We start from the raw sequence: 14,782 nt of genomic DNA, 5'->3' as shown, positions 1-14,782 counted from the left end.
TATCTCAAAATTAAGTGCGAGTAGAGGTTTATGAAAATTTCGTAATCTTAACAAAGATTGTAGGATTTTTAAAACTATAAGGGTTTGTTTAGATTAAAGATTATACTTGAAAAAAGAAAAGAAGAGGAAAATAAAATAAAAATTCTTTTTCCTGAATTTGTATTTTTCTACTACTATAAATAAAGGTTTGTTTTTATATAATTAAACATTAAGAAAAATAAAAGGTTAGTTATAAGGAAATTAATTTTTATTATTATTTGGGTATATTTTAATTTCTTTTTTCTTTTTTAATTTATTTGATAATTAAACATAAGAAAGTGATTTTTTTTTTTTCATCGAACTTAGAATTGCCCCAATTAAATAACTGAATATGGACGGGATAAGGCTCAATATGTGCGCGAGTTGGGGTAGAGTCGGAAGAATATTAGTCGGGCAAGGCGGTAAATCTCCACCGGAATCGTAAAATATCGAAGAACAGAGCAAGTGCAGAGACTCGGAGCCAGGGCAAGGATTGGTTTGGTTAGGTTTTCCCACGGACTGAGCCCAACATTTATCAACATCGTTCAGAACTCTGAAGGTGGAAGGCTAATTATATTATTCTTATGATCGCAGAGGATACTGGAGAAGATCTGTACCTCTTATTCTTGCGAGATTACTGAGACGAGCGAGTTCAGTTTCGATTTTCAGCTGCTACGGAAATAATGGCTGGAAGAGAAGTTCGAGAATACACCAACCTCACCGACCCCAAAGGTTTGTGCTGCGTCAAAATTATTATTTTCTCGTTCTTTTTGTTGTTTGATTGTTTTGCTTTTTTGATGTTGGAGGTTTGCTGTTTGATGGCAGTGTCATTGATGCTGTTCTTGTTGTTGTTGTTGTTGCATTTTCAACAGATAAGAAATTGGGGAAAGGGAAGGATAAAATTGACGATGAAGACGTCACTTTCCAGCGTATGGTTGCCAAGGTTAGCGAATCGCTTTTCCCGTCTCTTCTTCTTCTCGATTTAATCAAACAGTGAGTTATTTATTGACGGAGATTATAATTGCGATGTACAACTGTGTTACAGTGCTAGTAGCTTGATTTTTTTTTTACTCCGAAGGATGTTTAATGTTTTTCCCCATCATAGATATCAGCGTAACAAACTTAAATTTCTCCATATTTTCCGACTCGTTTTCTGTCTAAAGCATTCAATTTCTAGTTTATTTTTGGAAATTTTTCCGTAAAATTTTCTGAATGTACTATCTTGTGAAATATTGCCAAGATGTTTGATTCAACATCAAGATTATTGTCCCTAGTCGATTCAGTGAGCAAACCTGCGTGGGCCCGTCATAGGCTGCCTCTGTAGTTGCTGAATAGACAAATACAACCGTAAGTCACATTTGGTGTGAATTGACCCATATATATTTTTAGTAGAGCTTTGTTTTTGGTGATGGACTGGTTGAGAACTGTCTGCGGGAGCTATGGAACTTATGATAAATTGTGTTTGTTCTTAGATTGCTATGGACTACGACTATGTTGATTTATCGTGGGTCTGAATTTGATTGTGGGATAAATTGGAATATTTGATGGGCTAATATGTAGTTTCTTTAGAGATTGCAATAATGTTTCTTTTTACAAGGTGATTGAACTGCATGAAGGGGGATCCATGTCTTTATTTCAACCATCAATATTCCGTCGTGCATTCGTAGTGGTTGCCAATCATATTGAATTTTTCTTTTTCTTTCCACCAAGAGTCAATTATATCTAGTAAATGTTTCTTACCATCTTCTTCCTTTAAGCATCCATCTTATTTCATCTATTTCCTGAATTTATTTTTTTCCCTTGTGTATTCTATCTGATGGTATTCAATAGGAAAAGTCAAAAGTGTATAAACAGAGTTTTTTATGCTTCGACTAATTGCAAAATCACATTGATAGTCTCCAAAAGTGTCCTAGCTCGTTTGAGAGCTAGATTTCCCTTAATTGTTTGCCTTTTGCTTCTGCATTTCTCAAGTTATTTTCTGCTAGTTCAAGAGTTTAAAAAGCTTCTTGTGGATCAATCTTGCTGCCCTTGTCTGCATCATTACTAAAATAGCAATCTCATTATTGCTTATTCTAGCAAAACCACATTTCAAAGTTGTCCTTAACCATTAGTCTTAGGTGTATTCTCAAAATACCTATATCCAAAGTTGTGGCAGTAGGGGCATGATTTGGTGGTGCAACTATTTGGCCACTCTTAGTAGATAAATGATAAAAAAAATGGGACCAATTATTTCTTAGTAGATAAATGATAAAAAAAAATGGAACCAATTATTTCGTTATCCATTTATATTGGTTACTTTCTTATTCACTTTGTTTTTGATCTAATATCAATGTAGTTTCTTATTTAAAAATGAAAAAAGTCTTGATAGGGAAGTTTATAGTAGGAAAAGCTATTGGAATTTCCTTTATATGCATTGTAAAAATCTGTTTGTTATTAATAGGCTGGGAAAGGAGGATAAGAATAAGTGAAATAACAAAATCAATTAGTGATCAATGAAAGTTTCATTATTCAATGGCCAAAACTAGATATGAGGATATATGGTTGGATGGCATAGAAAAAAAAATTCTTTTATTGATATCAAGCTTTCGGGGGCTCATGTAATTTTTTGTGGTTAGGAGTGGGGAGCATTGATTGATATCTTGGATCTATTATGCAAGCAGAGGGAGAAATTGAAAAGAATGGTGTCCATAAGGTTGAAGAGAATGGTGTAAATAAGGTTAAAGCAGGATAGATAAAATGGAGGAGTGCTTCGGGTGTGCTGTGCGATCATAGAATATTGTTAACACTAAAAGGAAAGTTTATAGGATGATGATAAGACCAACAATGCTATGTGGATTAGAATGCTAGGCAACTAAGAAAGAACATGTTCAAAAAGTAAAAGTAGTCGAAATGTGCGTGCTAAAGGAAATGAGTGGTAAAACATTAAAAATTAAATTAAGAAATGAACATATCCGTCATAAGCTAGGCATGACACCAGTAGAGGATAAGATAAGGGAGGGATGACTTAGATGGTTTACACATTTGAAATGCAGGCCAACTAATGCAGTATTGAGGAGGTGCAGACTACTTATGATGGTATTAGAAGAGGGAGGGGTAAACCTAATATAACTTGGAATGAGGTTATGAGGAAGGACTTAATGGCTCTTAAGTTAGTCGAAGAAAATGCTCTTGATCAAGTGAATTGGCAGATAAGGATTCATATCATTGACCCCACTTAGTGGGACTTAAGGCTTGTTATTGTCATTGTTATTTTTGCAGGAATTGGGGAGGGTGCAAGATACGGTTTGCTTTGTTGGGATTGGGTTTGCAGGCCTAAATGTGAGGGTGGTTTGGGCCTAGGTAATCTAAGAACATTGCCTTGTTGGGTAAATGGTTTGCCTTTTCCTTTGGAGTTCGGATCCTTGTGACATAGGGTAATTCATGGAAAATTTGAAATCAAGCACAGTGATGGTATGCCGAATGCAGTAATAATGCTACTTATGGGAGCCATGGAAGTTTTTTTCTCAGATTTAGCAGTTCTTCTTTCCTTGGGTTAAATTTTATGTGCACAATTGTGAGAGAGTTTGTGATGTAGGACATCAAATGAATTTAAAAAGTCAGACAGAGAATTGAGAAAATTTGAAGAAGAGGAGAAGAAGAGAAGGAGAGGACTATAATTACACAAGCACAGAGAAATAGAAACAGAAGCAGAATTATAGAATAGAATTAGAAGGCAGCTGAGTGAGACAGAACAAAACAAAAGAGAAGGAAGAACAGAGAGACAGAAAGAGATTTAGATACAGAACAGAGAAGAAAGGAGGAAGGAAGAAGAGAAGGAGAGGAGGATAATTACACAAGTACATAGAGATAGAAACAAAAGTAGAATTAGAAGGTAGCAGAGTGAGACAGAACAAAACAGAAGAGAAGGAAGAACAGAGAGACAGACAGAGAATTAGATACAGAACAGGGAAGAAGGGAAGAAGGGAGAAGAAGGAAGTAGAAGAAGGAAGAAGGACAGGGAAAGCTGCACGAGAGAAAGGGGATGCAATTGCAATTTTGATTCAAAACATTGACTGCCAAAATAATTTCTTGAGCTTTCATACCCACTACTACTAACACATATTTACATTAAAAACCTGATAAAACAAGAAGTTACAAAATAACACCGAACTACTTGAATATACAAAACAAACTTACATTAACCATGATAAAATGACCAGAAATTTTTCCAAACTAAAATAAAAATCTCTGCTACAATATAAACATCGAAAGTTCTGCATTGGTAGTACTCCATCAGACCCCTTGTTAGAGAAAACTCGACCTCATGTTCTCAAATGACATAGTAGCTCTAACTTCATGAGAGGGAACAAGGTCAAACATGTAGAAAAATGAAGAGGAGGCATGATCTGCAGTGCATCGTCAATTACCATTCAGGAATATCTAGAAGATCTGCCAACTGCAAGTAGCATAGAAGGCTGCAATGTTCTATGATAAAATAACAAGTCCTCCAAAAAAGAAATCAATTTAATATCCAAATCTATTGGCAGCTCAAGCAAATATGCATTTGGTCCATATTCTAAGATGATGGACAATGTCTCACTAGATATGGAAGATCTGGAAGGAGAAGATGTGAGGAATGGAGGCACAAGTTTTCTAGATGAAGGAGAAATAATCTCAAGGATTTATAGTGGGCTTGACTCACTCTAAAAACCTTAGAGAATAACTCCCAAGTATAAGAGTGTCACCAAGTAGTATTAGGGAAGTCCCTAAGTCATTTCCACAGGGAACAGTATGTTTAAGTTCCAAATTTAACTATTATAAAAAATAATGGAGAATTAAACGCTACGACTAATTAAAATGTTATTTACAGTGAAATAGGGTTTTTGGGCATAACCCAAAGATGGTTCGTTCTTCTTTTGTATGAGATTGATAGAATGTGTACTCAATGAACTAAAGGAATTTTAAATGCAGCATGTTTATAAACCCAAGTGAGAAGCGGAACATAGCTACATACAAGTTTAGGATTTATGCTCCGATGCCCTTGGCTCTAACATTACTCTTGTCCCTAAATTGGATGAATTTGAGGACGTGTTTTGAATGAATTATGGTTATCTTTGCTCAAGGAGCTAAACCATAATCATCGACATCATCTAATCCACCTATTTCCAACAATAAATGACAAAGTGTAATGCTTATGCTCTAAGGGGCATTTTTCCAAGCACCTTGTGTGCACCCTGAAATTAAACTAGGTTCTAATCTCCTTGAGTTGTAAAACAGGCCATAAATACAAATCAAATCAGCAAATTACACAAAAAACAAATGTAACTAATTAACCAATAATGACTCATTCAAGACACTAAAATAAATGGACAATTGAAAATAAAGAAACAAATTATTCTAATGATAAACCATTCAAAACAATAAAAAAGTAAAAGACAAAGAAACTAGTTAATCTAATGATAAACCATTCAAGACAATAAAGTAAAAGACAAAGGAACTAATTATTCTAATGTTAAACCATTCAAAACAATAAAGTAAAAGACAAAGGAACTAATTAATCTATTGTTAAACCATTCAAAACAATAAAATGCATGACAATAGAAATTAAGGAGCATTCAATCCAACAATAAAATGTTCAAAACAATGAATTAAATGAGCATTAAAAATAAAGAAACAAAGGAGAGAGGAAGAGGAGCAAGGAGAAAGGAGAAAGTCCTTGGTGGCCGAACACAGCTGCTGTTTTTTTTCCCTTCTTGTGTTCTGCGCACAGCACAGCTGTAAAAGCTGCTGCTCTTTTGTTATTCTGCACGGCCAGCTGCTCCCAATAAAGCCTCACGGCCTCTCCCTTTTTCCTCTCCCTGCGCACAGCCTGCTGTGTGTATTCTTTTTTCTCATGGCTCCCCAGTGGCTGCCCTCAAAGAAACCCTGCGGTATCTCTTTTAATCTTCTCTGCACATGGGCCCCATCATATCTGCTGCTCACGGCCCCCTTTAGCTTCCTCCACAAAGCCCAGCCGCATGGCCCCTCTCAAATGCATGGCCCATGCATTTTGCATGGGCTTCACGTGCTGCTCACGGCTGCCAGCTTTGTCTCTTATGCACAGCCAAAGATCATTGGTTTATGTTAGCAGAGCCCAGCATCACATATTCACAATATGCATGGAATTCAGTTCTCTTGCTATAATTTCATACATAACTTGCATGGTCTGTTCTAGCAATCTTTAATGCCAATTCCATTGGGATTGGATTGTTTGTCCGCACCTAGTCATGTGAAAGCAATGCTATGCTTGAGGAAAAGTCATAGGACTAAGATACAAATAAAATTGAAAGAAACACTTGCAAAAAAAATGACAGCAACACAAGCGCATGCAATGGCTTATACCCTGCAATAGTTAAATATTAGTGCTCGTAAATTTACAGGCAAAAATGGGATAATGACCCTAATGTTGTCAATTGAGCTCCATTTAAAATAATGTGCATAACTGAGACATTTAATCTAATTTGCAATAACCAATAAACACATTTAAAGACCTCATTATGCAGTATTTGATACTTAATCACACCCCCAACTAACATTTTGCTAGTCTCTAGCAAATAACGTGAATGCACTTATACAAAGGGAAGTAGCAACTATAATTCTAGTATTTTTGAAAATCACATGCCATGAAACAAACTTGTTGAGTTTAGGAACACAGGAAATAGATTAATATGAATTTAGTATCAACTGAGAGACTTATACACCATTTAGTTAATCAACCAAGGTAATTGAATGTAACAAAGTTCGCGTGCATGGGAATAAGGCTAGAATTCCAAGATTGACCACCAAGAGGCATTAATAGTTCCAATCACAACAGTTAATTTGAGATAAATGCATGGTCTTACTCTAATTCAAAACCATTGTAGTGGCGGCTTTCACGCTATTACACTTTAAAAGGTACCTTTTTTTTTTTCAAGGACCCCGGTAATAGGTAGTCTTTCCCAGTACACAAATGTACAATGGTAACTCTGTGTGTGATGCCATATTTCTTCATGAGTGAAGAAAATGGTTTGTTGCAAAATTGAGTACCCCTATCACTAATGATAACCTTAGGCTTGCCAAAATGAGCAAATAGAGAGTGTAAAAATTTTAGCACAACGCGGTGGTCATTTGTTTTGCAAGCGACAACTTCAACCTATTTTGAGACATAATCCACAGCAAATAAAACAAAGGTGTTTCCAAAGGAGGCTGGGAAAGGGCCTATGAAGTCAATTCCCCAACAATCAAAAATTTATAAGGTAAGAATATGGGAAAGGGGCATCATGTCTTTTTTACTAATGGATCCTACTTTTTGACATGGTTCGCACGCCTTACAAAAATTGTAAGCTTCTTTGAACATGGAAGGCCACTACAACCCGCTTTGCAAAATTTTAGCTACTGTGTTTTAGCTGAAAAATGACCACCACATGCACCCATATGACAAAATCTCAACACAGAAGAAAACTCATCATCAGAAATGCACCTTCAAATCAATTGATCTAAACAATATTTGAAAAGGTGTGGATCATCAAAGTAGAAATGCCGTACCTCAGAGAGAAATCGACGCCTATCTTGGGTGGACCAGTCAGAAGACATTTGTTCAGTCACGAAGTAATTGACTATGTCAGCAAACCAGGGAGCTTTTTGAACCACAAATAGCTGCTTATCTGAGAAATTATCATCAAGAGGAGGGCTGATGTTTGCAGAGGAGGATGGTCGCAATCTGGAGAGGTGGTCAGCCACCACATTCTCAATTCCTTTCTTGTCCTTGATGGTGATGTTAAACTCTTGAAGTAGCAAGATCCAGCGGATTAAGCGTAGTTTCGCATCTTTCTTAGTCAACAAATACTTCAAGGCAGAATGGTCAGTGAAAATAATAACAGGAGAACCAAGAATGTAAGACTGAAATTTTTCAAATGCAATAACCACAACAAGCAATTCTTTTTCAGTAGTGGTGTAAATTTTCTGAGCATCATTTGAGGTCCTACTGGCATAATAAATCACAGAAGACATGTTATTCACACGCTGGCCCAAAACAGCCCCTAAAGTATGGTCACTTGCATCAGTCATGATTTCAAAAGAAAGGTCCTACTGTGGGGGTTGCAAAATAGGGGCGATGGTAAGTGATTCCTTAAGAATATCAAAAGCTCATTGGCACTCATTGGTCCAAACAAATTCAACATTATTTTGTAAAAGGGTACACAAAGGTTTTGCAATAGAATTGAACCCCTTAATAAATCGCCTATAAAAGCCAGCATGGCCAAGAAAAGAACGAATATCTTTAATTGTCCTAGGGACAGGGAGTTTAGATATTAGTTCAATTTTTGCCTTGTCGACTTTTATACCTTCAGAAGAAACTAAATGGCCCAAAACATTGCCATGAGTGACCATAAACTGGCATTTTTCCCAATTAAGCAAAAGATTTTTTTTCTTCACATCTTTGCAAAACACAAGCCAGATTATGTAAACAATTCTCAAATGATTTTCCAAAAACAGAGAAATCATCCATGAATATTTCATAAATATCCTCAATCATATTAGAAAAAATACTCATCATGCATCTTTGAAAAGTAGCTGGAGCATTACACAAACCAAAAGGCATTCTAGTGAAAGCAAAGGTGCCAAAAGGACAGGTGAAGGTGGTCTTCTCCTGGTCCTCAGGTGCTACAGCAATTTGGTAATACCTAGAAAACCCATCCAAGAAACAATAGAATGCATTACCAGCCATGCGTTCTAAAATTTGGTCCAAAAATGGCAAAGGGAAATGGTCCTTCCTACTGGCTGAATTAAGTTTTTTTATAATCAATACGCATCCTCCAGCCAGTGACCATCCTAGTTGGGATTAATTCATTTTCCTCATTTTTGACAACCGTCAAACCAGATTTATTTTTTTGATCGGTAAAAGTAAATGTATATTAATCAAATATGTATGTACAAGCATACTCTGGGCATATCCAGAGGGGACACATGCTCAGTCCCAGTCATATTGCATAACACTATAGTTGAGAAGCTAAATCATAGCTCATGTACCATGCCATCCAACAGTAATAGCAACATAATAAATGTAAATAACAAAAGTACATTTACAATATTGGCTAACCTGGGATTCCAAAATTGTTGCTTTAGAGATCCATGAAGAGTCCTTTCCAAAAATCAGGGCAGCCAATAGGTTGCATCTGAGTTGTTGCTTCAAATGGAACTGCAGCATCCAAAGGAGTTTAGTCTGAAACCAACCGTAGTTGATAATTGGAAATAGACCAAAGAGCCATCACACTTATATTTTGCTGGAGTCACCCCAACAAAGAACATCACTTTAGCCAAAACTGCCAACAAAACTGAAACTGAGGCCATCCAAGCTGAGACTGACCAAATCTAGATAACTGCACCAGTGATATTGCTTCAAAACTGATCCAACATAATCTTATCAGAACAACAGAATCAAAACTGCAGTAACTCCAGCCTGTGTGCAATGGTTAAACCTGAGACCAGCAACAGATTGAACCCAGATTATAAAACTGTCGTAGCACAAGATAGAAATTCCACTTTGAGGCCACCCAGAAATCCAACCTCTGCTGCAATCAACTATATCAATCCAACACCAGGGGAGAACCATTTCCATATAGCATCAGATTTGGGAATTTGTCATACAAGACTCTGCTTGAGTCTGGATAAATTTGATAATGGCTTCTATCGGAGTATCAACATTTTCAAATTTACCTTTGTTTCTGAAATGCCAGATGCAGTAGAAAGTTGCAGCAAGGCCAGCCCTCTTAGCCATTGATTGTGCTCCCTTCCCCTTAGCTTCTTTTTTTTAACCATTTTAGTGCAGCTTTTATAGTGCTCTTGGATCTAGTGCATCCAATCCATCTTTTTATAGTTTCCCAGACTTCTTTGGCAACCTTGCATTTGAAGAAAAGGTGTGCCTCAGATTCTTTTTCTGTTTTACATAGAGCACAGACCCCATCTCTGTCTGCTCCAAACAATTTGTCATTTGTCAATAGTTTGTTCTTAGCAACCAAAGGATGAAAGAGTGCTTTGGAGTTCCTCCATTTTTCCGTACATTGTGGAACCATGGCTTTGTAGTACCCTTTATTCTCCAAAAGTTGTAAGCTTTGGAGCAGATGATTTGTTCATCTTGTGTCCATTGGTTTAATAGTTGTTGTGCATTTTCAAGGCTTCCAGAATTCTGAATCAATAGGTTTTTAATCTCAACAATTTTCTTGAACAATAGGGAGTCCTCATGTTTTGCGATGGCCTCCCAAATGCTGCCATTCCTGAGGTATATTTGATTTATCCATTTGGCCACAGCGTATCCTTCTTTTTATGAATGTTCCAAAGAGTTTTTGTGAGCAGTGCCCTATTCCAGGTCTTCATATCGAATACACCAAACCAGATTTTTTTGGTACTACCTAAGTTGGACTTGCCCACTTATTGTCTGAGATGGGGTAAATGATACTCATTGTGAGCAACTTGAGCACTTCCTTTTTGACAACTTCTTTCATGGTAGGGTTGAGCCTATGTTGAGCATCTCGAATTGGTCTAGCATCATCCTCAAGATGGATTTTGTGTGTACAAATAGCAGCGTCAATACCCTTGGTGTCGCCTATTGTCCACCCAATTGCGCCTCGATGCTTTCTTAAGACTTCTAGTAACTGGGCTTAATCTTTCTGATTTAGCTTCGAGGAGATTACCACAGGGAAGGTGCCTTCTTTAGGACCAAGAAAAACATTTTAAATCTTTAGGGAGTGGTTTCAGTTCCAGCTGAGGAACTTCCTCCTCTGAAGATTTAAGTATGTCCAGCGGTGGTAAAGTCTCAAGCTGGGGCTGCCATCTAGCGCCTGTAACTTGTAACTCAAGTGGTGAAGAAAAAATCTGCCAAACAATCCAAAGCTTCAAGGAAATTTTCATTAGTAGGGTTAGTCTCCTCATTAAATAAAAATTCAGAAGTTTAAAAAATAAACTCATTATCAGAGGAGGGGGGGAGTTGAACGATTAATTTCTATAGGTGCCAAAACCTCTATAGCATTCAACTCGCTTCTGTCATCAAAATGGCTTGGCATTTTTGCAAGCATTGAAGACATTTAACTCAAGTCCCATGTTCCCAAAAGTAAGCTTCAAAACACCACTTCTACAGTTGATCAATGTATTTGATGTAGCCAAGAATGGTCTTCCAAGGATGACAAGTGCTTGAGAATTGTTGACATTTGATTGTTGCATATCTAGGATTACAAAGTCAACTCGATAGTAAAATTTGTCAACTTTTATAAGCACATCTTCCACAACTCCCCTCGGTCTGTTGATTGACCTATCGGCTAATTGCAGCATGAGTGTAGTTTCCTTTAACTCTCCCAGTCCAAGTTGCTTATAAAGTGAGTATGGCAACAGGTTTACATTGCTGCCCAAGTCCAGCAAGACTAGCAATTCAGGACTCACCACTCTCGATGGAAATTGTTGGAAAACCCGGATCTCTATACTTTGGAGGAGTCTCACGCTAGATGATTGCACTAACTTGTTCTGTTAAAAAGGCTTTCTTCTTCACATTCAACTGCCTCTTCACTGTGCATAGCTCTTTTAGAGACTTGACATAAGAAGGAATTTTCTGAATGACCTCTAGTAGTGGAATGTTAATTTTCACCTGTTTGAACACCTCAAAAATCTCCTTTTGCTGCTTACTCTTGTTAGCCGACAATAATCTCTGAGGGTATGGTGCTGTAAGGGCATACTCCTTCCTTAGCTCCTCAATTTTCTGACCTAAAGGCTCAATCTCCTTTTGTTGAACCCCAGCTTGGTCAACATGTGCCTTAGATGACTCCAACACATCTTCCAAGGCTTCTGGACATTTATCAGGCTTAGGATCATTTCAACTGATGGCCTTGGTATAGCCTACTCAATTTGCTTACCACTCTTGAGTGTGATAACAGCTTTCATTGGTTTTACGTCTTCATTCTCAACTGAATGCACCTATAACTTCTTGTACACTTGTGGGTTGGGTTGAGTTTGAGCTAGAAATTTACCCTTCTCCAAAGTGTTTAGAGTAGTCGTCATTTTGCTAAGTGTGCCTCCGATTTCACTGATGGACTGAGAATTTTGAGTGTTGGTTAGATTTTGGCTTGCCATAAATTGCTAAAAGGTGGTAGCCATCTAAGCAATTGTATCATCCAGTGATTTCTTAGGAGGTTGAAAAGGCTGCTGATATTGAGCTATGGGGGACTGCTGAAAAGCTCCCTAAGGAGGTGCAACTGGCTGACTTGATTGTCCTGGATCATTTCTCCATGAAAAATTAGGGTGATTCTGCCATGCTAGAGTGTAAGTATTTGAGATTGGTGGATTCTGAGGTTGACCCACCCAATTTACATTCTGAGGCTGCTCTGTACCATTTTCCTAATACATCGGCAAAGCAGGACATTCCAATGTTTTATGACTTGTGTTAGCACACAGAGCTCAAACTTCCTGAGCTTTATTTACTGCCTTAACTTTTTCCATCTCCATGACATCCAATCTTCTAGTGATTGCAGCCAGATCCTTCAATTCATATCGCCCTCCACCAAGTTTTGCTCTCAATGGTTGAACTGCAATTGGTTTTCTATCAATCCTGGTAGTCCATTGTTGAACATTTTCAGCTCAATAATCAAGAAAACCAAGTGCCTCATTAGGCTTCTTATTGAAGAAATCCCCTGTACACATTATATGGACAAATTGCTTCGATTCAGGGGTCAAAGCAGTGTAGAAATAATTCACCAATTGCCATGACTCAAACCCTTGATGAGGACACATGCTAACCGGTTCTTTAAATCTTTCCTAGCTTGCATGAAAGGTCTCGTTAACTCTTTGTATGAATTGACTGATTTGTTCTTGCAAAGATTGAGTTCTCTGTAAGGGAAAAAACTTATGCAGAAATTCTTTTTGCATGTCAGACCTGCTAGTAACAGAATTTGGCCTAAGAGAATTAAACCACGCCTTAGCCTTGTCTTTCAATAAAAAAGGAAAAAAAACACAATCTAATCATCTCATTAGTAACAACCCTATTCATGAATGTAGTGCAAAAAAGTTCAAAATCAGTTAAGTGCTGATATGGATTTTTAGACTCCATCCCATGAAACTGAGGTATCACAGACATCATTTCATGCTTAATAGTAAAATTTTGTGCATTCTCAAGCAATATGATGCATGATGGTTGTGTGGTTCGTGTGGGCTGCAGATAATCCTTAAGTGTCGTAGGAACTTGTTCAGCCATGTTGTCAACAGAAAATGATTTTCTAAGTATCAGAACCAAAATTAAGGCTAGAATCCAATTCAACACTTGAAACACTACTACTTGGATTGTGATGCATGCGATACAGTCTATTTGGGTCGTCCCTAGCCCATGACATCAAACATGAGTGCCAAAAATATAAAATGCTTCAAAACAACTAAGACAGAATAAATTGCAAGAAAGAAGAAAAACAAGAAAAGAATAAGACTAATGATGAAAATGAGCAAGTGAACAGTACAAAATTTAAACAAAGAAAACTAAAGAAAGGAATGAAAAAGAAGATAATAGGAAAATTTCGAACTAAGCTAACCGCTCCCTGGCAACAGTGCCAAAAACTTGACTCTAAAAACCTTAGCGAATAACTCCCAAGTATAAGAGTGTCACCAAGTAGTATTAGGGAAGTCCCTAAGTCATTTCCGCGGGAAACGGTATGTTTAAGTTGAAAATTTAGCTGTAATAAATAATAAAGGAGAATTAAACACTATGACTATTTAAAATGTTATTTATAGTGAAACATGGTTTTTGGGCATAACCCAAAGATGGTTTGTTCTTCTTTTGTATGAGATTGATAAAATGGGTACTCAATGAACTAGAGGAATTTTAAATGCAGTGTGTTTATAAACCCAAGTGAGAAGTGGAACACAGCTGCATACAAGTTTAGGATTTATGCTCAGATGCCCTTGACACTAACATTACACTTGTCCCTAACTTGGAGGAATTTGAGAATGTGTGTTGAATGAATTCTGGTTTTTATGAGATTGGTAAAATATGTAGTCATGTTACTTAATTATGCTACAATCTGCATGGCCACTTTTGATATTTGATTGTTTATCCTAAGTAAGTTCAGTTTTCTTTTGAATTTCTTGGGTTTGCCTAGGACTACTTCATGACCATTGAGAAATTGATCTAAATTGAAACTCTTCATGATAGGAAGTGCTATTATGGGTTGGTAGCTAGAGAAATCTCTTAGCTTCCAAAGCCATGTGGTAAGCCTTAGAGTCATGGGATATTTTCGAATCTGCAAAATCATATGCCTTCTTATTTCATCCCTCAATCCTTTCTTGAACATAATCACAATTCTAGGTTCCTTACTAAGAGCTCACTAAAAAATAAGGTCTTTAAATGTAAGGTAATAATCGGTTACACTAGAAGAAAGTTGCCTAAGACTATACAATTGGTCTACTAATTGCTCTCTGCAGCAATGTGGGACGTACTTCTCTTTTTAAATATATCTCATTTCAGACCATATGGTAACAGGAGGTTTTCCACAGTCCAATAACTGCAAAGGAGATCTCTTATGTTTTTAGGAAACAAAGGTGAATTCCATTGATAGTTGGCTGGTCAACAATTTAGGTGGAATTAAGAATTGTAAATGTATTGCGTTGAATGTGACAGATAATGTGGGAGGCATTCTCATTATGTGGAATGATTTGGTTGTCGAATAGTTGGATCATTCCATTGATGCCTTCTCTGTCCCGTTTGCTCAAGAGTCTAGAAGACAATTTTGTTTGGAACTTC

General features: G+C 37.1%; 1 protein-coding gene across 4 annotated transcripts in view; it reads left to right on the top strand.

Annotated features, from left to right (window-relative positions):
• The first annotated feature begins 386 nt into the window (after window positions 1-386).
• LOC131158327 (uncharacterized) overlaps window positions 387-14,782 on the top strand; it is a 32,977-nt gene continuing 18,581 nt past the window's right edge. The window contains exons 1-3 of one of the 4 annotated variants that reach the window (XM_058113114.1): window positions 387-519; window positions 613-750; window positions 891-961. In XM_058113114.1, the coding sequence (XP_057969097.1) occupies window positions 702-750; window positions 891-961 (120 nt within the window). In that variant the 5' untranslated portion in view covers window positions 387-519; window positions 613-701. Of the gene's footprint in view, window positions 525-612; window positions 751-888; window positions 1,012-14,782 lie in introns of those variants that run through there. The other 3 variants (XM_058113113.1, XM_058113116.1, XM_058113115.1) reach the window with 3 other exon arrangements.

This window comes from Malania oleifera, chromosome 6 (assembly GCF_029873635.1).
Source record: "Malania oleifera isolate guangnan ecotype guangnan chromosome 6, ASM2987363v1, whole genome shotgun sequence".
In the NCBI taxonomy this organism is placed as follows: Eukaryota; Viridiplantae; Streptophyta; class Magnoliopsida; order Santalales; family Ximeniaceae; genus Malania; species Malania oleifera.
This window is presented reverse-complemented; position numbering and strand designations above follow the sequence as displayed.